This window comes from Pavona decussata, unplaced genomic scaffold (genome assembly GCF_977016875.1).
Source record: "Pavona decussata unplaced genomic scaffold, jaPavDecu1.1 SCAFFOLD_48, whole genome shotgun sequence".
NCBI lineage: Eukaryota > Metazoa > Cnidaria > Anthozoa > Scleractinia > Agariciidae > Pavona > Pavona decussata.
Genome location: NW_028145470.1, coordinates 5,260,033 through 5,286,464, shown reverse-complemented (window position 1 = coordinate 5,286,464; position 26,432 = coordinate 5,260,033). Strand labels below are relative to the sequence as shown.

Sequence of the window (26,432 nt, the reverse complement as noted above, 5' to 3'; positions counted from 1 at the left end):
CTGTCAAAAATTCCAGTTCAACTCCAGACTTTCCTTTAAAAAAAAAAATTAGGTTTCTAGCCCCCCTCCCCTGCCTTCCTCAAACAGTGACTTTCCATGGAATGGGTATGATATTTTCTGAAACTGCATTATATATGTGGTACCAAAAACTGAATTTTTAACTTGTGGAGATCCATAAAATTATTAACAATCACCGCACCTACCCGTCCCCCTTCTCAATTCTTGTGTACCTACAGACAGGAATGTTGTCTTGCATTATAGTTCTGCATACCACTGAGACATGTGATTTTTATTTCCAGATACTAAAGTAGAACCAGCATCCATCTTAGAACTCAAGGAACAGAAGGTTAGAGAGAGCCTTAGTTCATTGATGATTGGAGGTTTTGTTTAAGGACTGTGCCTACTATTGTTACTGTGTGTACGTTCTGCGCATCTCGAGATACTTGAGTTTCCTTTGGGTGGTGATAACTAATACAGGGATATTTTTGCGCGGTTTAAAACTATGCGGAGAAAGCAGAACTTAGCAAGTCCTCTTGGTATCCAAAAAGAAAATTGGGGGGTAACAGTGTATTTTTCAGAGATAAAAAGCTTCAATTTTGAACAAAACGTCATACATTTCTTTGTATTTTACTGTTTTTTAGAATAATAATAATTTTTATTGTTGCTTAATTATTTCAAACCAAAAAATGCGTTGCTACCCCCAAATTTCTTTTTGGATTTCAATAGCCCTTGCTAAGATCTGCTTTCCCCGCATAGTCATAAACCAAACAAACATACTTTTTTATTAGTAGGCACCGTCCTTAAGACAGGCCGCTGTATGTGACTTGTTGTTGCCTTAAAATCAAACTTGTTCCAAATAAGCCCTATTTTAGCACACACACCAGCTGTAAGAAAATTAGTGGCATATTTAATTTTTGAGCAGAATGATAAATAAACAAGAAATAGCTTATTATTTTTCTAGAAAACACAAGCAGCTTTCACAAAGGAGATACCAATGCTTGACTAACTTCTTTTGCACAACAGACTGAACAAAGTCAAGCAAAGCATTGATATCTGTGAACAAAAGAAATCTGCTGTGTCTGTATCTCCTTCGTGTATGTTGCCTCCGTTTTATAGAAGCGTACTACACTATTTCTTGTTTTTTTTGTGCATTTTGCTCAAAAATTAAATACGTAATAAAGTTTCTTACATGCTAAGTGGTCTCTGTACATGTGCCAAAGTAGGGCTTATTTGGAGCAATTTCAATTTTAACCAACAAAGTCACACACCGTAGTTACTCGAATAAGCGTTGCCCTCGATTAAGTGCCGCACGTTGAGCGGAATGGTTAATATGCTCCACCCTTGAATAAGTGCTGCAGCTCCGGTGTGGCGTTTATTTGAGTATTTCCATAAGATGATAAAAATACACTGTAATCTCTGCAATGCGGTTCTAAGCCAGCAATGGGAATTTATTTTCATCAATAGTGATGTTTTTCAGTTCGAAGTGAGTATATCTTGATGTCTCTTTCATTCAGTTCTCTCTTCAAAATGTTCACATTCTTCAGTTCTTGTCTGAAGGCTGTAAACTTTGCCGGTGCGACAAGCCCAACCTCCCTCTTTCTCTTTCCTGTAACTGTTGCAGTAAGGAGATTGTCAGTGTTTGCTTGTACAATCAAAATGTTTTGGCTTTGTGGTATGAACCTTTCAATAAGCGCCGCCCTCAAATAAGCGCCGCCCTCGAATAAGCGTCGCACAGGAGACATGAAAAATTAAAGGCCCACATTCACCCAAGATGTATTGTGCGCCAAGGAACAGTTTTCATATATGAAAACCCTCCCATTTTATTTGAGTGCGAGTCGAGTGAGAAAGCAATAAGCGATCACGAATATTCTTTCCCTCCAGCTTGAGTCGCATAGGAAACCCGCATAAACCGCTTGAGTTCGGACAGCCAATAAGATCACGCGTTTGGGCAATACAGCATTTCAAAACAAAAACAATCGACCGCAATGACTCTTGGGTGAAGGTGGGCCTTTAAATAAGTGCCACGGTGCTTATTCGAGTAAATGCGGTAAGCCTCTCTTGCACAAAACCCATCAAACAGTTATTTTCAGTGTGCATAGTAATGGCATATATTATCACCTAAGGGTAAAGCTGCTTCACAACTGCTGAGATTCATAATCTTAGTTGCAGTTCACATAGTCCTTATTAATGCCAGTGTCTTTTTTTTTCAGGCATTCATTAAGCTGAACCACAAACATCAGAAAGAGATGGATATAACTGTTAAAAGACATGAAAAGGTAATATTATTAAGAATCCTTGTTGACTCGCCTAGGGTAGTTGGTGATCTTGTAAGTAATGAGGATAATTTTTGCGAGGAAAATAGTGTTTGCTAGTTTGTTTGTTTGTTGTTAATTCACGGTAAATACCTGCTTCTCATCAGGAAAAGGAGAAACTTCAAAAGACCCATCTCTTAGAGCAAGAGAAGTTGCTAAAAAGCTTTGACAAAGAAAAAGTTTCAACCAAGAAAAAGTGTGACAAGGACCTCAAGAAGGCAGAAAAGAAAGGGTGTGTACCTAATTAAGGGGACAATAAATTATTGCTCATTTTTGCATGCTAGTTTGCTCCGTCTTCCTAGATCAAGGTAACCATTACTGGCCCACTTGATGGCATTTAATAAGGGAGATCGGGAATGGAATAAAATTTAATTGGTGAGATAGTGTGAATATAGTAGCTGGGGGAGGTAGATTGCAAACTATCAAAGGCATGGAAGTAGGGGCTTGTGAAACCAGAGCAAAGGATATGGGGAGTAAGGAGAGAAGACTTTCTGTTCCCTCCACTCCTTTACAGTCAATTCATGTCACATGTGACCATTATTTCTGTGAATGAAATGAGCATTCAAATTTCCCTTTGTAATGTTCAACATGTGAATGGAATGTTGAAAATTTCTCTGGAAATCCTTCCGAAAAAAAAAAAAAAGGCATTGACTGAAAAAAAAAAAAAAAAGATTCAAAATACTTGTTATTCTTGAAATACTTAATGCTGTAATGTAAAGAAAAATTCATAGCTTTGCACCGTTAATAAACTAGGGAAATTTCTATGGAAACTCTGAAATCTCTTTGGCAATGTTCAAAACTGACATGTAACTTTCAAAACTCTGTTCAAATTTCAAAAATACCAGTCACACATGATGTGGGTTAACTGTAACTCTTTTTCTTTAGTTGGCGGGAGGGGGAAGGCTATCAATTTGCCAGTATGGTTGTATACACCTAAGTGAATTGGGAGAGTATGGCCTCCAGAGCCAAGAAAGCAAGACACTATTCAGGTGCCTCATGGTTAGTGGTATACAGCGATTTTCCTGAAGCGTAGTTGTACAAAAGGGGGCTGGCTTGTTCTCATTTGAGTACAAGGCAAACATATCACGGAATCGTACATTTTAACATCTTCACAGTGCTAGTAGCACAGAGTGTTAAATATTGTATGTAATGTTTCTTCTTTTATACAGGAGTTATGAAGATAGTTACCATAAGGGAGTGGAGGACATGAACAACCTTGCTCGAGGCCATGAAACCAAGGTATGATAAGGGTATTTTCCCATTGGTTGGAAAAAGAAAAAAAATGAGCAGAAACTGGCTATGCCTAGTTCACTTGAAATGGTACCAAAGAAATAACATTTAAGGGGACAGTAAAATATATTTCTCTGAATTATCACTGTTATAAGAAAGTAACTACCTGACTGTGTATTAATAGCCCCTAGGCGGGATCCCCCATAACAGTGTTGTGGCAAAATCAGTCAGAATACTACCTTGCACACCTGAAACATTTTATAAGGAAGTATGAAGCTAACAAGGGATTTCCAAAGGGGTGGGGTCTAGAATTAAAAACCTTCCATAAAAAGGGTATGCATGTTTCATGGAACAACACATTCCAGTTTTATATCCAGGAAATTTGACGCCTGTCTTCATGCTTAATAACTATGGTAATACTGTACCATTTTTTACTTTAACAAGCCATACAACAAAAATGTATATGGAAAGCTCCCAACCATGATTATTTAAAAATATCCATAGACATGATCTTTTATATAGTAAATTGCATGATTGTATGCAATTTAGCAATTGTATGCATTCAAATGACGAAAGGGATAGAGAAAATTAAAGGGAAGGTAATATTAACCATCCCTATTGTTATTATTGCATTATCATACATAAGAACTATTACCCTGCATATGATTAACAATATTATTTGACCATGTAAACTAATTAGTTAATTACTGATTATTAATATCAATGAACTACATAAGCGAGTATATACTTGGAAGCTGACATAGATAACTCTTTCCACAACTTCCAACATTATTATCACCTTTTCATGCAATCTTGAATTCTTGTTGACTTGAGTTCATCCACTGTTTGTATTATTTTTCTTAATAAGCAGGCTTGCATGATGTCTGTGTTTTTGAATTCAATACCATTTTTGTTGATGTTTTCTTTGTTTAGTGTTATTTATTGATCAATATTAGTACTTATTTAATCACTTCTTTTAATACCCTCACATTTTGTTTATCCTTTCTGCATTGCATTCTGTTGAAAAGACATCTAACATTCAGCAAAACCTATGTTTGCGAAGTTTAGGATTCTGAATCAAAACTACATGTTTGTGGTAATTATTTTGTAACATGGTTTATTATAGATCATATCAGTGCTGTTAAAATCAATAAAATAATGCATTCATAGCACAAATGGCCTTTAATGACAGCAGTCATGTTGCATTTAAATCACAGCAAATTTAAAACACCAAAGTAAGCATATGTGATGTAACAATTGCACAAAATAACTTGCAATGATTAATGTTAATGCATAAAAATTGCACAGTAATACATCTGGAATCAAATCCAAAAGAGATACTTGTTTAAACCTGGTTTGGTTTGTTTTCTTGGAACTTCTTAGGTACAGGCATGTGATGCTGGCGGCGAGATAAGTGTTAGTACAGTTGTATTTCTCGGATTTAAGTAATATACATGCATAGTGTGTCAGCTGCAAAGTTGTATGATTACTGGTATCTGGAAAAATTGAAGAAGGGCTCCCCCATAAACCTGTCAGCCAACCATTAGAAAACTGTTAGCTGACAAACAGTCAATGGATGGCAGACAGGCAGCCAACAGTTTGACGTCATCCTAAAATAAGTGTCGGCAGGAGCCCTTTTATTAACTCAGAGAATACAGCACCTATTCTAAGCCTTTGCTACAGTGTTAATTTTTACAGACCAGTCTATTTGTAGGTACCCATGGGAATACTATTTCCAGCAAAAATGTAAATTCCAGTTCACATGAGAATTATGTAAAGCATGAGACTGCTTAGTAAGGCTCCCGTGGGAGACAATTTGTGGGAACCTCAATCTAAAAATAACTAGGTAGGTGAAAATGCCGTGACACGAATATACAGGAGTTGTGCTCTCTGGGTCATGGGCTCCTGGTGTTGGCCAACAGCTGGCAAACTGTTGGTGACTAATATATAATGTTGGTTACCTGTTGGTGACTTGTTGGCAAGTTGTTGGTGGGCTTTTGTCTCTTTACCATTAAAACTATTGTCACATCCCCATAACATTTGGGTTGATATAATGAACAAATTAAGTGAACAGATGACAATGGTTAACTTAAAGGACATTCCTTCTGAATCGCTTGTCTTGAAGATCGATCAGAAGGATGCTTTAGGTAGGCCATGTTGTGATTACTGAGAAGCATGGTAGATCATGAGGTTTTGCATTGTGTTGTACAGCAATTTAAATTTGTGGTTGTCAACTACATTATACTTTTATTGTGTTTTTCCCTTCCAAGAACCCAGATAAAAAGTACAAAAAGTACTTTCATGACTTAGGTAGATAGAACAGGATGCAAGCCTTGGCCACCTCTAAAAAAATTGTAAAATAAATGAACTATAGTGTTCATTGTTGGAGTACCCACACACTCACCAGTAAAATAACTAAACATGAAATCAAGAAGAGTAAGCTTTCTATTAATTCTTTTGAGGAATAATATTTAAGCATAGTTATTAGTAATAAACATAAATGAGTTTTATTAAGTTAACTCCAGCCATCACGACATCGTTGCCACATAAAATAAACACATTTACAAACATTACTGTACCCTGTCCCATTTTGATTACTTTTCCAAGTTGTTTGAGAATGCAAGACTGTGAATTGACTTAATTGTCTCATAGCAGTTTCTTTAATAGAGTGTCATGTTTGAACAACCTAAAACATCACTCAACATATGAAACTTGGGGCTTTTATTTTGTTTTTTAATAATTTTATGTAAAACAGCCAAAATATCTCATTAAATAGGAACTCCCCTCCCCCATTGTAAAGAGTTCACTTATATGAGAAGAGTTCAAGAAAAGTATGAAAAAAAAGATTTGTATTTGAGAGAAAACTTGGCTGTTGTGGAGGGTTGACTTTAAAACGAGGATTGATGAGATGGATTGAGTAAATATTGGTAATTTCACTGAGCTTGTTGAATTAGCTCTCTATAAAGTAATGCATATGGTCTTTAAATAAAAATTACCTATCACCACTATTAATTTTGTCAACACCAAGGCAGTGAAAAACATGTGCCACACGTATACAGATTCTTTTGCAGTAAGGTTTCCTTTGATTCGCATCCACACTCATGGTAAAGTTCACTGTGTAATGTGTGGTTCAGGAAATATCCATATCCTTTTCGTGAAAGGGATTGGTAAGTCTCGAAACCAAAATTTTGCAAGGAAAAGTAAGCTTTGAAGCTAAATTGGAATCTCCAAAAGGTTTTCTTTTGGGGGAGGGGTGGGGGTCCAAATCTAGAAAACTTTCCATGGGAGGGGTATATGGATATTCTCTGGAACAATACAGTGTTCCTCCTAATCTACAGTAGACCTGAACTCTTCAAAAGTTCTTATTTCACTGGACTCTCACAACCTGCAGCTGCATTGTTTTTGGAGGCTGGGAACATTGTTCTGTTGGTAATTCGTTTGTTGTCTCAATCAACCATGTAATATAGGCTAGGGTAGAGGGTACTAACTTTAGATTTACAATGGTAGTGTTGCATGTCTTATGATTGAGTGGCTTGGGTTAAAAGTGTTTGTGCCATATTTGGTCTGATCAGTTTGTAGAGCTCCAAGTTTTAACACTTTTTAAGGTTCAGACACTGAGCTAGAAATTTAATTTCTGACAGTCCTTGTTGGAACTTCATTAAATAGCTGTTTGATGCTGATTTCATTTCACTGTGATGATCTGTGAAATGTCATTGATTGTTCTGGTATATGGTGTCAGTGTTTCAAAAACCTTGTGTGGTAGAACCCTGCTTTATTGACCGGCTGTTAATAGAGAGGAGTGGACAGATTTTTGCCACCTATTAGGGGCAAGACATTCGTTTGACAAGGTTCCACTGGCCCATAAGCCTTGGGGGGGTACTCCCCTATATAAGGTATTTAGGTATGTGCCGCCCCAAAGGGTATGGTTTTTGAGCCGTTTTGGTCTGAAAATGGGTATAGATTTTGACAATTACGGTGTGAAATCGGGTTGGGTTTTTGGGGCTGGGAACATTTACGAAAGCTTATAAACATATTTTTCTTCTCAGTACGTCACTGGAACGACTAACTGATAGCAAGAAAAAGAAATAGATAAACTATGTCATTCCAGCTTACTTTTACTGCTTGCGTCAACTTCCGTTTGGCACTGATGCATAATTATTGCTTAATCACCTACCGGGATACCGCACACAAAGCCGTCATTATGAAAATGTGGTAACTGTAACGTTATATTTGTGACAACTTGTGATAAATTTTATGAAGCCATGTCTGAAAACGGGTGTATATTTGCAAGCTCAGGTCTGAAAATGGGTGTGAATTTTAGAGGTCAGGTCTGAAAACAGGTGTGGAAAATGGCATGTTTAGGTCTGAAATAGGGTCGGGATTTGAAGACCCGGGCGGCACACCCCCACCAAAAATTCCGAGGAGTACCCCCCCCACCCCCCCCCCCCCCCCAGGCCCATAAGTCAAACTTCTTGTATGAGTATCCCTGTCACTTTAACCCTTTAACCCCTAACAGTGATCAGCATCAATTTTCTCCTTGTAACATCAATGCATATTCAACCCCTGAGGTCATGAGAGCTAAGGTTATGATCACCCAAGGTGAAGTTTCATGATATTTAAATAACTTATTATCCCCAGTATTTTTATAAGAAAAGTAAAGATAAGAGAATTTGTTCTTTGATATTAGGGGTTGAATTCCATCCTGAATTTTGCAACCCTCTTCTCTCCATACAGTGTTGTGTTTTCTTACTGCATTTCCAGTCAAGTGCAATATTTCACTTTACTTGCAGTCCTGTATTCAATTACATTTTGGACACCTAGCTCCCAATGTATAAATTTCAAATTGTGACATTATTTTCTGGGGTCCCCCTCTCCCCTGTAGTTACAAAAATGTAGCATATAGACTATAATAATTTATTGGATTTTGATTTAAATTATATTTTTATTGTTGTTTAAAGGACTGAGTAAGTTGCCCCAAAATTATGTTGAGTGGACTTAAACCACAAACAGTTTCGTTGGCTTATAAAAAATATTATGCAGCATTTACTTACAAACATAATTTAATATATAATTTCCATGTTCAAATGTTATTTAAAAGCTTGTCATAATCTTGTCACAATTTACATGTAAAATTATATGGTCATTCTCTTTGAAATAATAAGGGAATGATGATTTTAGAAAAACAGTAAGAAACAGGGCAATATGTAATTATTAGAGGACATAACAATAAATTTGTTTTAAATTTATTTTAATTGTTTATTTTATTCAGGTCTTTTATTTAAACTATACATTGGCAAATTAGATGTACCTGAATTAAATACTCTCTTAAAATAAATAAAAATAAAATAAATTTCAGAATAAACATTAGCGATACAATTAACAAACAATGTTTTAATGTCTTAATGATGTCATTCTCAAGTCCAAATGAAACAAAATTATAATCTGGATGCGTTATGTGAAGTAAAGCAAAATTAAATACTCAAGAAAGGTACTCAAGTGTGGGTGTTCTAACAGAATATACAGTTTACCTCTAATGGAGTCAGATTGTGTGTGAATTTAATGTTGTGAAGATTTACTAAAGGAAGGTATTCTTTCCTCAAGGGTCTAACTGCATACTGCAGTTTTGACAAATATTTATTTCGGAAACACCCGCAATAATGATAACAAATCTGTCCTTTCACAGCTGATAGTTGCAGTACATCACATTAATATATTTTGTCTTCTACTTTACTGAATCATTATTCCACTTTAATTTAAATGTCAACAGAATATTTGTAATTGCCATGCTTAACTCAAGCAATTATTGATATTGTTTGTTTCACTTTCCAGATCAATGCTCTGAAACGTATTCACCGTGATTCAATGGTTGATCTCCTCAATAAACAGTTGAATGAACAGCTGGAGCTTGCAGAGAAACAACTGAACCCTGTATGTTGCCTGAGCTTTTGTTTACTACTAACTTTGAGAGGGAATTTGAATTTTAAGTAAATAAAGAAAGGAAGGAAAAAATGGTCTCATAGTATAACCAGGGACTGAGTGCCTTGTTAATCTGCTAGGAATTGGAAATGGGAATTTGGAAATGTTGGTTGGTAAAAGGGTGGTAAACTGGAGTGGAGTACCTAGAGAAAACCCTTTGACCAAGGACAAGAATCAATAGCGAACTCAACCCACATTGTCATGGACTAGGGAAATCTATTCACTCTCTCTGAGTCCACTGTCTTCTGTATCTTGTAATTTACATAAAGTATACAGTGTATTGCTTCTTTTCCTTCTACCTTCTCTGTACAACTGCTATCAAATTAATCATTTTCTCTTGTTTTTCCCTAGAAACAAGAAGAGCTGGAAAGATTGATGCGTCTATCTCAAGAGGAAAAAATGAAATTACTGGCAGATGTCCATGCCAAGTAAAACAATGTTTTTATGTCTTCAACGTTTTAAGCTAGCTTTACAAGACAACCTGTAACACCAATAGAGCATGGCTGGGAGCTAATAATAGTTCCCAGCCATGTTTTAAGTATATCCCCCCCTTGCTCATGACAGAGAACGTTATTCCAGATATCATTGGTAATTGAAGTGTACTACATGTAGAACAGTAACTGTTGTTTTTATCCCCTTGTGACGATGTAACCTTTGTTTTAGGAGAGCACCGTTAGTAGGGGTTTCGTTACTCAGTATAACATCCTTTTGGTTTCCATTTTAAGGCAAATGAATGACTTAAGGAAGGGCCAAGACAGTCATAACCGGGAAGAGTTAAAACTTCTGTCACGGCAGCATCGGAACAGGGATGAACTTCAAAGGTTTGCTGTATATTCCTTATTACATGGTAGAAACCATATGAGCCATGAAATTAAGGAAAGGATACAGTCTCTTAGTTTCCATTTGAAGGGGAGCCTGGAAAAAGGCCTTAAGTCACTTGTGATAAATTGCCAGATTTTCCTTCCAGATTGCCTTGTATTCACTTGTGAAACAAAAGGAGAATTTGACTTTACATCAAAAGTCACCGAGGGCCTTATACCGTGCACCCCTTTATTTGTTCTTCTCCTGAGCTCTTTCTGTCCCTTTTCTTTTGCCTATCTCCTTTCTTCCTTTTCTCCACATTTCACTCCTTTCTGATCTCCCCTCCTTTTCCTTAATCAGTCTCAATTTTCCTTCCTTACCCTCTCCTTCCTTTATCAATAAATTACTTTCTCTAATATTTTTTTCTATCATTTTAATTTTCCCTTCTTTTGTTGACTGTTCACAATCCAGGAGAAAACGAGAAGAGAACAAGAAACACATTGAGCAATCGGTCAAGGAAAGACAGAAGGTTTGATTTAATCTGTCTGATGATATAATGACAAATAAGCAAGCTAAACATGTCCTGGATTGAACAGTTCTCCATACAATGGGCATTTCCAGATAATATCTATACCCCCATCCCACAGAAGGGATTTTTAAGACCCCCTACCACCACCACCACCCCCCCCCCCCCCCCCCCACACACACACACACACACACACACACACACACACAAAAAAAATTCCAATATAGTTACATACATTCTTTAAAGTTTGTGGTCTTTGAGACCCCCACTCCCCTAGAATTTCCAATCCCTTCTGTGGAGGGGAGGGGGGGTATGGATTTTTTTTCTTAAACTGCTCAATTTGCACCACTGGCTGTAGAAAATAATGATCAAGTTGTGGGTACATGGTTAGTTTTATTAACGGTGATAATTTTCATTGTAGATGGCTGAGTTTCACAAGAAAGAATGTGAAGAGTTGGAAAAGGAGCACGACAAGATCTTTGAGTTACTCGATGAGGACAGGAAAAAGGTTTGCTTGAATTAAAGTATAAATTTTGGCGAATCCACACAGTAGTCATGTACTTGGGTGCAGAGAGGAGTCAAGTTGTTTGGCCTAGGAATCAATACATTGATAAAGCTTGTAGACCAGGCTTGAATCATCATCTTTTAGTATAAACAGGCTTTTGTCCAACGCATGTGTTTTAAGCCAATATTCAGAATACCTGCAAGAGTTTAAGGTTTGTAAAAGGACTATTTTCATTTAAAACTAATTTATCAAACAACAACAAAATTGTTTGAAAAAATGAACAGATGGCCAAGAAGCAAAACTTTGAGGGCAACTGTGGACAGCTCAACCTTTTAGCCAAGGGCATTATTAGTCAATGTACCAGCCACCTGAAGGGAACTATTTAGATACTAAAAGTCATGTATTTGCCTAAATCAGTGAGGTTCCTCCATAATCCAGAAGAAGACAACCTAATATATTGCGCTGTGTTTATTATAAATTGGGGGAGATGTTTCAGTATAAAATCTGGTGTAGTTTTGTCAAGACTTGAAAGAAATAGTGCTGAAAACTAGTCAATACAAAATATTAATTAATATTTTCACCCTTGCAGCTAGTACCAAAGGAAATGTTTGCAAACTATACTTCTCAAACTTGTTCTTAAGTGTAACTGACAAGGATAATCTTAAATGAGACAGATTTGAATTCACAGTCCAAAAGCTCTTAAGTGTAGATTTTGGTGATTTATTCTTTTGTTTTCTCTCTATGTAATAGCCTGTTTGAGAACGTATGTTAAACGCTCAAGACAGTACTTCAACAGGTTATCTTCTGAATTTTGTCCAAAAAATTCTGTTTGCATTATTTTCCAGTTCCCCTCTTTGAATGTCTTGATGAAAGTGCTCTTTTGTATTGGATATATGCTATGACAAAATATAACAAGTGCAATTTTGGTTTGTTTTCCAGAGTTTAAAAGATCTACGGACACTTCATGACACCAAGGTGAAGCACCTGAGTGTGTGTGACCTGGAAGTTACTTTTGCATCACTTTTTGGAGACAAGGTCACCAAGCTCTGAAGGGTTACAAAGCTGCATGGTCATCAAGCAATGAAGGTGTCTGGTCTACCTCATCTTCAGGCTCTTCTCAAAATGGCTGTAAAGAAGACATTGGCCAGTGACAGGTTACATGTTTCTAAATGTACTGTAGATTTTAAAATGGTTGATTTTAAGGCAACATGATCATTTGTTTATCAGGTTCTTCTTACAGCGACTTGTGGCTGTGTACTAATCTCATGTTCAATATTATGTAATAATGGTTCATTTAAAACCAAGCTAGATTGGAGGCCCTGCAAGAGGGGGGTTAGGTAGCCCTTGTGGCATTTTCTGTGTAGTTTTGAAAGGTACTGCCTAATGCCTTGTTCCAACAATGAACAAGGTACTGATAGTTGATTCACAATCAATACATCTACTTATCATTGTTATAGGTCAGTTTCAGAGTGAAACAGTTATGTCTTATCCTTAAATGTTATCCCCTAACAGGGTCCTAAAATAGCAAACATAGAGACACTTCTTGTACATTGTGCAAAATTTGACACATCCCAGGGGACTGCCAGGGAAGGTCATGCCGTGATGTATCACAAAAGATAGTGGTTTTAAAATTCTAGTTCGTTGTAACCTTTTAAGCCTTGATATTGGCAAAGATGATAATTCACTGTTATCCATGTATTTCTTATAGTACTAACTTATATTAGGGAGATTTCATTTAAAAATCAACATATTTCATCGTTGGTGATCATTTTCTTTAATCTCATGACCTGAATATTTGGTCAAGCTGTGATTCCGTTAGGAGAAATTAGATGTTGGTCACTGTTGGAGCTTAAAGGGTTATAAGCCCAAGGTGGAGTTTAGCGGCCATTTTTTACTATTCATTGTAGTTATGAAGTTATCATCAGAAATATAGACACGTTTTGAATTACCCTGTTGGTCACAGACAACAATGAGCAGTCCAGGGGAGTTAGTTGACTTTTATTTTGTTCTTTTCTCCCCATCTTGGTTGCTGTGAGTCAAACAGGAGGAGTTCAAAATATATTTTGAGTTGTTGTGGTTGAGTAGAGTGTACAACAAATTACAATGCCCTCCTTGGCTAAATTAGTCCCTAGAGTGTTAGGGTATGGAAGAATTTTAGCCTTCAAATGCAGCTGCCACTCATTGCTTTGCTTGTAGTGGCAGGGAGTGATGAGAGCTGGCTGCATTTGCAGGTTATAAGAAGTTAAGTTGTTAATAGTCATTACAATAAGCCGATGTCCAGAGGCAAATTATGTGTATATTTTTAATGCACTGTTGTTTGGTGACACAAGTCGTCTTGAATGGCTTCATGATTTATTTATACATATTTATTGTTGAGGGCCTTTTGGGGCGATAAAGTGATTAAAAAATAGCAATATTAGCAAAATACAAATGATGGTTACATGCATGCACTTTACAGCTTAAAAAAGCAATTTGTGAATTGTTTACAAGTCACTCCTTCATCAAGGTAGAAAAATGCAGTTAATTTATAATGGATCTAGTCAGGCCAAAAAGGGATGGGTTCCAAGTATAAGCATGAGCGCAAGGCACTTGTGCTTGCACTGCAAAGTTAAACCAGCCTCAAATTTGCATAATGATTGAAGGGTACTCAGGAAAGTAAGTGGACACACAGCTTGGACACTGAAGTAAATGTCACACTTTAGATGGACTCTTTTGAGGCAGTTTGTTGTTTAGAAATAGGTAAGGGGCTGGTTTCTATAGAAACTATGGTGCTCTATCGGTAGGGGAGTTGAACGAAAATTTGATCTTCTCAACTGAATTGATGGTGATTGGGTCACGATAAAGAGATAAACCTATTCGGCTAATGCAATGTGTTACCCAATTCAAATCCTTTGGGCATAAAATGTTTTGTTCTAAGTATTTCCATATCATTTAAATGTGAATGCTACATTATAATGCAAATGCAATAAACAAAGAATCTTAACCCCGGGGGATCTGAATTGGGTACAACATTGGGTTAGCCGAATAGGTCTGTTTGAGAGCTGACGTTTGGAGCGTTAACCCTTCATCAGAACATTTATTGATTCACTCTGAACAAGGCCTAACACTCCAAACGTCAGCTCTCGAATATCGTTACTCAGTTGATAAAACGAAATACATAGAAACACAAACCATTTAGTAATATTTACTGCATTTCTGTGCTGTATATTTAAAGAGGGCCTGGTGATACCATGTTCCACTATTTATTAGGTTGTATGTGTTATTACTATCTTAGGTTGCAATCTGGTTCAAATTATGTAAAGTATATGAAATGATTCATATATGAACTGCGGATGTAGATGAAAGTGAGAAGTGATCATCGCAGTGAATTTTCAATTTGTGCAATTGGAAATTAGAAGCCTGAAAAAAATTCAGGCTTCAACGGGATTCGAACCCGTGACCTCCGCGTTACCGGTGCGATGCTCTACCAACTGAGCTATGAAGCCACACATTGGGAGCGAGGTCAATTGTAGGTTCCCATTTTCCCGTGAGAGGAGTGAAACGATGTAAAGTATGAATGAAATGATTCATAATATATGAACTGCGGATGTAGATGAAAGTGAGAAGTGATCATCGCAGTGAATTTTCCAATTTGTGCAATTGGAAATTAGAAGCCTGAAAAAAATTCAGGCTTCTAATTTCCAATTGCACAAATTGGAAAATTCACTGCGATGATCACTTCTCACTTTCTGGTTCAAATTCTTGGTTTGGTTTGGAGCTTTGCTCATGTTATATAAACCTAACAGCTTACTGTTCTCGTGTTGGTTGTCGAATTAGTATTGTTTGAATTAGTTGTTTATGTGCGGTGTTGTTTTGATTGCTGATCGTGGTAAGATAGACATTTTTACCATTTAGTGCATATTTATAGTCAAGAAAAACATTGCTGCGGCTGGTTTTAGCTAGTGTTTATAGCTGTGTTCATTGTAAGCAGAGCTTATAGGATGCTTATAGGGTAGTTAAGGCGTTCATTATCTCTTTCAAGGCAATGAGGTTGTTTGGTTGTCCTGTGCACAGGTGCTTGTGTCAACAGTACACAGTAGCTGCACAGAATACAAGACGCCCAAACAGGGTGTTTATAACGAATCTCAATGTGATTATTAGAATTTGTGAGGGACTAACACACTTGCTTGGGTGTCTATGTATGGAATCATTGTAAATATATAGTTGTGTGTGGTTGCCATTTCAAAATAATTTATTGCAGTTATTCCACACCGGCATGAATTTATGCTATAGTGCCCTATTTTGTTCCTTTTATAGTTGGGTGCATTTTTTCGAAAATCAACTTCAGCAAGCAATTGTTTGTGTTCTAGCTGTTGCAGTTCAAATTTATTCTTGGTTTAAATTTTATCTTCCTGTTGTTCTTAGGTATAGTAATGTATGATAATGAGTTTAAACTATTGTTCTTGGGTATGGTAATGTATGATAATGAGTTTGAACTATTGTTCTTGGGTATAGTAATGTATGATAATGAGTTTCATTTATCGTTCTTGGGTATGGTAATGTATGATGATGAGTTTGAAGCATTGGAAAGTAAAATTTAAACCAAGGATAATATTGAACAACAACATAGCCATAAAAAAGCAACAACCAGCAAGTAAATGCATACAGACAACATTCTGTTAACAAGAAGCTGGAGGAATTGTTGCCTTTTATAATAAGATTGAGTACATGGTGCTCCAACCAACTGTTATCCGGGATACACAGTCTATACATGTCTTATGGAATTATTAGTCCATGAAAATCCGAAATTCTTTAGGATTTTCTCAGGGTAATTTCCTCAGGTGCCAATTTCCTCAGCTTGGGCTTGTATCTGGTAGCTTATTTCAAACATTAAGGGTTTTAGTACATTGCAGATGGTGGTTTAAGTTGCTTAAGCAGGAGTATGTTAGTTTACCGTTGGCAAATCCGCATTAAGATATTGGTTCAGCCAGATTCAAATTATTCTGTTGCAAGTGTTGTTTACTGAAGTATGGTGCGATGGCTAAGATTTTGTTCAGCATTTTTTTTTCTGTTACCCAAGAAGCAAGGCTAGAGAACAGCTTTAAAAAAAAAACCCTCAAAGCTGTCAAGAATCACCACGAATCTCGTAGACGGGTCTTAAAAATCCTTATTCTTTTGAATGCATTTGAATTAGCCTAAGTAACCTTTAACGAAAGTAAAAATTCTTTTGAATTGTCAACTTGAGAACGAATTTAATCAGGCTTATTGAAATGTATGAAAAACAATTTTAAATGGGCAGCCATCTTGAGGTTTTAGTTGCTTGCCATTAGTAATGTCAGCACCAATAGCACGAAAGTTGTCTTGCAAGAGTGTTGTTTAAAGGAATTAAAGACGTTATAGAATACAACGTTCAGCGAATAGCTGTTTTATCCCACCCGAGGACGGTGATCATTTTGGGATATTCTTCAATTAATTACGGTGCAGGTGTTGCACTGTTTATTTATTGGAAATATAGGGTCAATTCCAATTTTGTACAAACTTGGAATAAACTAATTTATTCACCTCATCTTGACGATGTGTGGTACAGTTGCTACGAACTTCTATTCCTCATGCTAATTAAATGCACGTTTCACAGGTTGCCGTTGCTATGGACACCTTAACAGGCATCACCTTTGTAGTACCAATGAATGCGTTAATTGCCTACAATTCTGGAATTTCACTGACATTGATTTTGGGAATTTTGGCCAAAATCCAACACTTTCCTTTTCTGCTTGTACTGGAAGTACTGGATGTCACAAAACGTGTTTCTGTGGCCAGACCTAAGGCATGCACACACCTATAAAGTAAGGAAGGGATGAAAGAAAGAAAAAGAGAGAAAAGATTAGAAAATAGTTATCATCGCAGAGATTTTTCCGTTTTCGAACCCAGAGCTCTTTCCTTGTGACAATGAGAGGCGTCTTGACTCGCAGGCTACAGGGTGTTCAGTTCCAATTTTTGTCCCTCAAGTACGGAAAAGAACGGCTTCGTTAAGTAGTGTGGAGAGGGGGCTGGTTGAGGGGTCCTTTTTAAAGTGTATACTCTACAGCAGGACCCGTGGAAGTAAGTTGATATGACAGAGGTTTAAAGTAGATACCGTGCCTTCGTTTGGCCCGGCTAGAAGTTGGCGCATCAAACAAGTTCAGTTGTACTCTTACAATCCATGGCTTAAAAAGATTTTAAAGTAAGAAGGCCGGGAGTTCTGGTTGTCTGTAACAGTGGCTCGCTACACCATGAACTTCTGTTACACTACTGCACTTTGTCAGAAAGTTAAGTCCACACAACTCCAAGCCTGTTTGGTGATTTGTATTTCTCATATCCGACCATAGATCCTGTCGATCTTGCAGGGAGGAATTGTGGTTAGGTTGAGATTGGTTAAAAAAAATCCTTCATCTTTTGACAAAAATAGAGCTGGGAAATCAAAACCTTCCCCTCCGAAGTTCGTTGATAGACACGCAGCTTCCTATCCCTCCCACCTCATGCAATATGCACCAAAGAGTGTACCCGTGCTCCCCACCCCTCCCTCCTGGCAACCTTATGCCCATTTGAATTGCAAATTTATCGTTAATTTATGTATCATCGTTTCACCACATGGCGGGAAGCCGCGGAGAACGAAGCTTTTCGTCCAGCTTTTAAATCTTTTCTTCTTACCCTGTATCGTTGTTAATCCTTACTGAAGTCGCAATAACCGATGATTAAAAACTTTGGTAAAACTCAAGCCAAGAAAAGTAAACGGCGCCAAAGCAAGCAACTTTTAAATCATGAAAGAAGACCACAGTCACGTGCAGTGTTCACAGTTCGAAGGTGACAAGATTGGAAATGAACTTCTACTGCTAGCAACCTCCTTCCACTTCAGGTAATTTTAAAATAATGTTTTGTCCCTTCGATAAGATTGTCTATGAAACCATTTTGCAATACAAGTCCATACTGGGCACATAAAGCTTATAGTTAGGCTCGCTGGTTCTTTAATTAACGAGTATATACTAGTTAGAACAAAATCTTGTTTTTGGAAGATGGTTAGTTTGGCAGTGTTGCGTGTACAATTAATATATGGGACTGTACGAAAATTTTTCCCTTCTTGCTGCAGCCTCGTCACATCCACATGTACATATGTAATTGTGTTTGGATCAGAAGATGAATAATATTCTGCCAAAACTTAACCTCATTAGGAACCATAGGAACCTGGGCCCAGTTGTTCAAATCCTGATTAAGCTAATCCTGGATTAAGGTGAACTTTGATTCGAGTTAAGGTGACCGAATACAGTTTTTAAGTGTACAGGTGTTAGAAGACGTTATTTGGAAACTATGTACTTCTGGACGCCCAAAATTGGTATGGTGTAAGACTAACTCAGAAAGAATGTATTTTCGTACGTCTTGTTGAGCTAAGTACCGTTTCCATGGCAACGCAGCGAACTATTAAACGTCCATAAATAGTAGGTTTCCTTTATTTTTAGAAAATGTACTCATTAGATTTTTTCCATTTTTTGTATCCAGAAAAACTCACAAAACACTGACACGGTTGCACTATTTTCATGTAATTTTAACAGAGAGATATCCTGTAAATATTGATTTTGCATTTTAATGTTTTGTGAAGATACCCTCTGTTAGATTTAGGTTTCTCTTTGTAGGCGACTTACGCTTTTAGGGAACTATTTTCATGCCAAATTTCACGAAATTCTAATGAGCGGTTCCTTAGAAAACAGTTCATTTCCACGAAAACAACCAGTCGCAATTTTTTGGTCAAATGCGCATGCGTGGCTTTAATTGGGTTTCATGGCAAAGATGAAAAGCATGCACAAGGTCTTGGTGAATTACTTTTTTGCTCGGAAAGAAAAGAAAAAGAGTCCAGAAACAAGAAACTTAGTTATTTAGGATCAAAACTTAACTTTATTATCCATTTCATGTGAAATCGAGGGATCAATTTATCGACCACCGTATTTGCGTACCACAACCCTAGCGCGCGCTTAATAGCATCACTAACAGAATCTGTAAAGCACTCGCAAACTGTGTTCGGCCACCTTAAAGGAAAAATTTCCACACAGCCCCATAAATTAATTATGCATGCTGTTGTGTTAATTATGTATGCGCCTCATTGTTTTTAAAGACAATAACCAATTCCCTTGTGTTTTGCATATATACATTGCAATTAATACTTACTGCGTCAATAAAAGAGGATTTCGTTGTGTCATGACTTTTACTCCCCTTCTCTCTCCATTTTTCCAATCGCATTTTCTTTATTTCTCTACCCCAGCCCCCTAACGCTTTTCTTTTTCTTTCTTTCTTTTTTTTTTCGGTCTACCTACCATACCGTGCCTTGAACTGAAGCCTTACTGTTAGTGTTGGATTCTCTGTCCGTCTTCTTTACCACTAGACTACGAGGAATTTGTTGGAAATTACCCCTCAATAAATATATTTCATTTTTTGTAAGCCATTAAAAATCTACATAGCGATACAAAGGTAATTTTTCCTGTGCGTTGCATTTGCCTTGCAATTTTCACGAGAAAATGCATCATTCTCGCCCCTTGATTGGCCAGTCTCGTTTTGGGTATTTCTCCTAGTCATAGCCCCATGCAACCATGTTATAGTCAGTTGTAGAGCGTTAACGAGTCTTGGCCAACTTCACTTTTTGTAGTTGTTGGCTTCTGCTCCGAATTGTGGTCTTATTATTTTTGCGTCCTTTGCTGTTTCGTCCATCGCTTCCCCTACGTCACTGCCCGTGTGAAATAACCCCATGGAACTCCATGGAGTGTCTGTGGAGTTCCATGGAGTTCCATAGAATTCCATGGAATGTCCATGGAGTTCCATGGGATTCTATTAAACCTCATGGAGGTGGACACTGGTGTGTCCATAGAATTCCATGGAGTACTTGAAAATCTAAAATCTAACCATAAAGTCCACTGAATTTAGTTATGTCAGTAATTATACTCACTGCCGTGCTTTAAATGCCATGGAATTGAGTGTCTTTGTAAAGGTTAAGTTCAAATGAAATGCATAATTGGAATGACTATTATGACAAAACATATAAATAGCTGTGCCTTCAGAACAATTTATTATTTTCTCAAATCTCCTTTCGATATTATCACTGTGTATGATTGCAAGCTGTGAGAGTGATGAGGGCGATGGTGAATGCAGGAGTCCACAATTTAACATTCTAGATGAAATTTCTAGTGCTGAGGATGACAGTGACCAAAGTAAGAAACAAAAAAGTGGGCATAGAGAAGTTTTAAAATCAAGATAAAGGTCTGTACTTTTTAAATAAATGTCAACTTCGACGAAATTGGGCACTGATGTCAGGAACAAAAAAGTTAAAAAAAATATTGCAGGGATTTAGTTGTAAATAGCCCAAACAGAATCTTCCTTTCAATTTATTATAGTTTTTCCTATAATAATGATATGATCCATGCCTACAGAACCTACCTCCAAGAGTGTGAAGACCTATGGATCAAAGACAGTTGCTATACTGTACTACAGGCAAATAAAAAACGTAACATCACTAAGGTAATCTTGGAGTCAGTTTAATAAAAATGACTCATCTGTTTAAAAACATTTTTTACTGATAAGTATATTTCATTGTAAGTAAAAAATAAGACTAAGTGCACGTACAGTGGAACCCCGTTTAAATACGAACCACTTTCGGGCCGTGAAAATGTGGTCGTAATAACGAGGTGGTCGGATTAACAAGGTTGTAAAACTAAGGAAATGACTGGACTTTCAATTCGTTGGGGGCACAAAAATATGGTCGTAATAATAAGGTGGTCATAAAGCGCGGTTCCACTGTTTGTCACCACAGTTTGTTTACATTATGCATTTACATTGAGGCCAGAGGAATAAAAAATATATATATTGCATTTTTTTTACAGACCAAGAAAATGGACGACTCTAGAAAGGTGGCTGAGGTTCAAAACTTAAAGAACTTGCTGAGTCGGACACCCCCTAAATCTGTTGCCAACCCTCCAGTAGTCACAAGACCACCACTGCAGACATCTCAAACCCCCTGGGACTACAGTATCTCCATGTCCAGGTCCCTCATCCTCACCTTCATTGACACCTCTACCACCTGCACCACTGCTATCACGTTCACCACAAACAAAAAACATGTATTACACCAAATGCGATGGGTGTAGAAAGCTGGAAAGGAAAATAGATAAAATGGAGGAGGAGTTGCAGCGCATGAAAAAGGCTCTCCAAAAGGTAATCAAAATGCCACCTTTCACACATAACAGCGCCTAACATATAAATTGACACAGGAAAATGTAAAAAAAAAATTCAAAATAAGTAGTAAAATTTGATGAGTAATAGCACAGTCATGTCATTTTCAAGGGCAACACGTATAAATAGGAGTAGTGACTCAGTTCCTGTACATACATTGGAAATCAGAACCACAAGTTATTGGACTCTGGACTCTTTAAGTGTAGTAAATGTAGAGGCTGTATTAAATTAATTTAGTTACTAATGTTATTATAATTAAAATCTCAACATTCTTCTTATAGTTGAATAATTTAGCTTCAAGAGATCCTGCAAAACTGGCACGATCACAATCACAATCACAATTGCACCTACCAAAGAAGAGGAGGATGCAGATTTAACTTTTCATGATGAGGGAGTCGACCAATTGCCCACAGAGCCAAGGGCGGCAATTACTGTTTCCAGTGCTGGAGGTGAAGAAGAAAGTAATTTCCACGTTTTCATCGCGGCCCCCACCACCTCCAACACAGAGACCACACGGAAAGCACAGAGTTGGATAGAATCTCAACTGGAAAATTTTCTTAAAGCAAAAATAAGGTAGGGGTTACAAATGCAGGTTCTTTGCTTTTTACAAATTTGTGGTTTCTGCTACTGCGTAAAAACTTCCCCAGTAAAAATATAGGCGTGATCACAAACCGTGATCATGGGTAAAAACTTTTTGCCCGTGATCACAGAAAAAACGAGAATCACGCCTGAATGGCTGATGACCGTGATCACTCCCTAAATCACAGTGGCGTGATCACGCACTTTTTCAATAGAGGACTGATCGAATTTCGAATTGAACTACTTCAATAATAAGCAAATTATCTATTATAGTTGACAAGCGTAACAATTTATCTTTAGCACAGTGCGCGTGCCTTAACATTATAAACACAGTCTGCAGTTAAAGTTGTTTTGCAGTACGTAAGTGTATTTATTTTTGTGTACAGAATAAAAATGAACACCACACGGCGCAGTCTGTTGCGCCGTGGAATAAGCTAAAATAGTATACATTTTGACAAGTTGAGAACTACAAAGGTAAATGCCTTGTAAATTTTTGTCAAAATTGAGCCCTTACCTTAACAAGTTTTTTAAACCCCTTTGCCAGCTTTTAGTAAATTTCACTAAAGGAAATGCGAGACAATTCAGGTGAAAGTTACATTTTGACTGACAATAGTTAAATGTACATTGTAGGAATTTGCCAAGATTGGTATTTGGGCATAAGTGACTTCTATGCTCAAACATTGATTCAAACCACTTGAATGAAATTTTCAACCTTAACATCTTTGTAGGCGCAATTGCACACACACATTACTAAAACTGATCACATGTGAGTGAGCTTACCTGGAAGCTGATTTACTCACATTATTGTTAAAGTGCCCCTGGGACGAAAATTTCATTTTCCATCTTTTTGCATTTCCATGTAGAATATGACCTTCTTACTCATGAACATTACCAAATTTCAATCCTTTATGGCGATTGGAAGTATTTTTTTTTTAGCTTTTTATTCGAGATTTCACGGCCGCCATTACTTGGCCTTGTTCCGGAAGTTAAGGCTCAAATTACAGCAAGTGACGTCATTGGCTCAACACGAAAAATTCCACATGGCTAATTTTCATATGGATTAATTCTACTTCATAAACTGTATTCTGCTGTTATTTAGTTCGCAACTGCAGAATACAGTTTATGAAGTAGAATCCATATGAAAATTAGCCATGTGGAATTTTTCGTGTTGAGCCAATGGCCTCACTTCCTGTAATTTGAGCCTTAACTTCCGGAACAAGGCCAAGTAATGGCGGCCGTGAAATTTTGAATAAAAAGCTAAAAAAAAATACTTCGAATCGCCGTAAAGGATTGAAATTTGGTAACATGAGTGAGAAGGTCATATTCTCCATGAAAATGCAAAAAGATGGAAAATGAAATTTTCGTCCCAGGGGCACTTTAAGACACTAGTTTCTAAACAAATATTTAAGACTCACAGTGTTGACATCGTTTTAATAACACTCATTCATTAATTCATATAGATTTTAAAAAATCATTTTTTAAAGAAATAATTAAAGGAATGTCAAGAATTTCAAGAATTTAAGGGTGCTGTCATTGACAAGAAATTTTCTAAAATCAATCAAATGTGAACAGGATTTTATTATTTTCCTTTAAGATTTGGGACATGGTTAAAATGCACAAAAACATGCCTCTTCACCACAGTGTGCATTGTAGTCTTGGTTTGAAGTGTTTTAAGAGTGAAATTTCACATTATTTACCTTCATGGAAAACAAGATCAACTCACTCATTATAGTTCTAATGCACTCTCTGTTGCACCCTGCAGTGTAAAGTTACCTTTTCTCATGCAGTTTAAACCTGCCAAGTGTACAGATAAGTTGCTAGGCAATATAGCCTTTGTGTCGGCAAATCTTGGCAGTTGATGCAGCCTTGATTCTTGGTAAGATGTAAAGTAGTTATATCAGGAAAAATAATCCAATATGTTTTCATTACACCAGGACAAACACTAAACACAGTGGACAGAAACTTTAGTGGAAGTACAATGGGAAAAACAAGATTTTTCTGAGGTATTACTATAGGTAAGTCTTTCTCTTGATTTCCTTGTTTAATAGATGGTAGCAAAGTAACGTTGCAAGCCATTATTTTGGGAAGGACAATTCTTTGGCAATTCAGACAATGATGATGATATTGGTGGTGAAGATGAAGATGATGATGTTGTGAAAGGTGATACTACAGTGCAGAACTGTCTAAGCAGCTGAACACAAGAATTTAATGTTGTTTTATTTTCAGGACAAGGAAAAGTGCAACAGTTTAAAGCTTCAGATGGGAAATGCAAATTATGGAAACAATACCATCAGTAACAGGTAAATTTAATGTTTTGGTTTTGTTTTCCTTTTCAAGGAAGTCAAATCAAAGAACTTGTTTGATCATGTCTTTGCATGTGTTTCGCTGGACTGAAAATGAGTGATCAATGTACGTATTATCCGAGGGAGTGAGAGGATGACTTTCTGTTTAATCAAGGTGTTTGGAATTTTGAGAGGGCTTTTCAAATCAGTCAGAATTCCAAAAGCATGAGGGGGGGGGGGGGGGGTGGGGTGGCAGAACGATGGGAATTCTAAGGGCAAGGGGGAATTGAGGATTTTGGAATTTCTGAAGGCAAAAGGGGTCTAGATGAAGAAGCCACCCATGGTAGGGTATAGATATTTTCTGGAATCACCCAATTTGTCTACGTAGTCACCTTCTGTAACAATTGCTTTATGAGACCTACCGATAGTGTTCATGTTTCCAGGACATTTTTTAACAATGCAATGGATTACAAGTTGGGTGAAAGTGCAATACAAAATCACTCAGATTAAACGGCAAGTTAACTTTTGATCCAATTTTTCATACCTTAATGCTAACCATAATCACCATGCAATTCTCACCGAAGTTGGTATATGATAACCAAGGTTAGAAAATTACATTTTTCTCAGCGAATTATCGTCTGAGTTTGGTCATGGTTTGTCATCAGCGATGTTGCTAGGCAACAGGGACGTCACCAAGAGCCAGCTCTGAAAGAAATTTTATCATCGGCTGAAATATCAACAGAACACAAATACTTGAGGGGTGCATGGTCTAAGAGAGCTGGCTGGGTTTGTTAATGAGCCAGTGCTGAGGTTTTCATAATCTTTAAGACTTTTCCCTGTATGTAGCCTAAATACTCTATACGACATAAACCAGTTATTTCAGAACAAATAATCGAACTTGATTTTTATTTACAGGAAAGACACTAAAATAATGGAGTGGGCAGAAACTGTAGTGGAAGTACAAAGTGTCAAGAACAAGATTATTCAGGTGTTACTATAGGTATGTTTTCTGTAGACTTCCTTGCATATTAATATTATTTGAAGAACCTCAGTTCCTTGGGAATTAAGATAACGTTTATGGTGATGGTGATGATGATAATAATGATAATGATGATGATGATGATGATGATGCCATGAGAGGTGATACGGCAACATGGGAGTGTCTGAGCAGTTGAGCATAATTTAAACTCATTGCCAAAGATCGACGAGCCATGGAATTAGGTGCTGCAAGGTGAGGGAGTATGCAGCATGTTGCATCCTGCCCGGTGCTCGGAGATTACCATGGCAACTCAGTCCATGCACCCTAGATGTGCACCTGTCACTTACCACCAAGTTATAGTTACCCCACAGGGGGGACGGCAAGGTGCAAAAAAACTCAAAGGAATAGCGAGCGAAATAGAAGCAAGCTAGCAATGGCAGGCAAAGCAGCTATCCCTAAAATTTCCTAAGGTGCCACCGCATTGAACTCTGCAGATGGAGTGCTGACCACCCCCTGGCTCAAATTTAACGTAGCCTAAATGATATTTAGTCACAATATGATGCAAAATATCAATTTAACTTATTTTTAATTTCAGGACAAGGAAAACTGTAACAGCTTTGGAGTCTCAAATGGGAAATGCAATGAAAACAATATTGACAAGGTCCACTTTGTGAGTTCAGTTTTTGAGACACTTAAAGTTTTCAATCTTTTTATTCTCTCCTTTATTGTTGGCAAAGAAACTCCTTTCTTTGCAGTCTCATTTATGATAATTTCCTGAGTGAACAGGCTCAAGTTTAAAATTTTAACTGATCCTTCTAGGGATTTTCTAAGGAAATAAGTTTTGCTTAGAGTATTACATCATTATTTTAACCAGCTATTGTCTATTGTGGAGTTAAGGAGTATTATTCAATACAAACCTGCAGTGTAGTGCTATTAGGCCTTTGTATCCTTGATGTTGCATTGCATTGCACTGAAATTGTTTTAAATTTCATAAGCAAAATATAATGATGGAATGCAA

General features: G+C 37.1%; 2 protein-coding genes across 11 annotated transcripts in view; both read left to right on the top strand.

The window, feature by feature from the left end:
• Positions 1-13,997, top strand: part of LOC146481942 (1-phosphatidylinositol 4,5-bisphosphate phosphodiesterase beta-1-like) — a 46,488-nt gene extending 32,491 nt beyond the window's left edge. For 6 of the 7 annotated variants that reach the window (XM_085108070.1, XM_085108069.1, XM_085108064.1 and 3 more), the window contains 11 exons: positions 300-346; positions 2,211-2,276; positions 2,420-2,544; positions 3,482-3,551; positions 4,926-4,958; positions 9,372-9,470; positions 9,870-9,946; positions 10,244-10,339; positions 10,791-10,848; positions 11,267-11,353; positions 12,290-13,997. In XM_085108070.1, the coding sequence (XP_084964196.1) occupies positions 300-346; positions 2,211-2,276; positions 2,420-2,544; positions 3,482-3,551; positions 4,926-4,958; positions 9,372-9,470; positions 9,870-9,946; positions 10,244-10,339; positions 10,791-10,848; positions 11,267-11,353; positions 12,290-12,400 (869 nt within the window). In that variant the 3' untranslated portion in view covers positions 12,401-13,997. The remainder of the gene's footprint in view (positions 1-299; positions 347-2,210; positions 2,277-2,419; positions 2,545-3,481; positions 3,552-4,925; positions 4,959-9,371; positions 9,471-9,869; positions 9,947-10,243; positions 10,340-10,790; positions 10,849-11,266; positions 11,354-12,289) is intronic. The other variant, XM_085108068.1, reaches the window with a different exon arrangement.
• A 3,887-nt stretch (positions 13,998-17,884) lies between these two features.
• LOC146481941 (uncharacterized) lies at positions 17,885-26,427 on the top strand. 4 transcript variants are annotated; one of them, XR_014864388.1, is made up of 9 exons: positions 17,888-18,221; positions 20,776-20,863; positions 21,226-21,556; positions 21,856-22,147; positions 24,088-24,168; positions 24,380-24,453; positions 25,351-25,435; positions 26,010-26,084; positions 26,410-26,427. XR_014864388.1 is itself a non-coding variant. In XM_085108143.1 (3 exons), exons 1-3 carry the CDS (start codon positions 18,127-18,129, stop codon positions 21,487-21,489), a joined length of 447 nt encoding a protein of 148 aa, XP_084964269.1. In that variant the 5' UTR covers positions 17,885-18,126; the 3' UTR covers positions 21,490-21,848. The 4 variants fall into 4 exon arrangements, 1 of the variants encoding a protein (XP_084964269.1); XR_014864387.1 differs by lacking the exon at positions 26,410-26,427 and having other exon boundaries at positions 26,010-26,093; XR_014864389.1 differs by lacking the exons at positions 25,351-25,435; positions 26,010-26,084; positions 26,410-26,427 and adding an exon at positions 24,879-24,947.
• The last annotated feature ends 5 nt before the right edge of the window (positions 26,428-26,432 follow it).

Bases quoted from the DNA above. Each gene is read 5' to 3' on its own strand.
- LOC146481941 (XM_085108143.1), top strand. From the start codon at position 18,127: ATGAAAGAAGACCACAGTCACGTGCAGTGTTCACAGTTCGAAGGTGAC. The intron at 18,222-20,775 runs GTAATTTTAAAA...CCATGCCTACAG, and splicing joins GCAACCTCCTTCCACTTCAG to AACCTACCTCCAAGAGTGTG. The intron at 20,864-21,225 runs GTAATCTTGGAG...TTTTTTTTACAG, and splicing joins AAAAACGTAACATCACTAAG to ACCAAGAAAATGGACGACTC.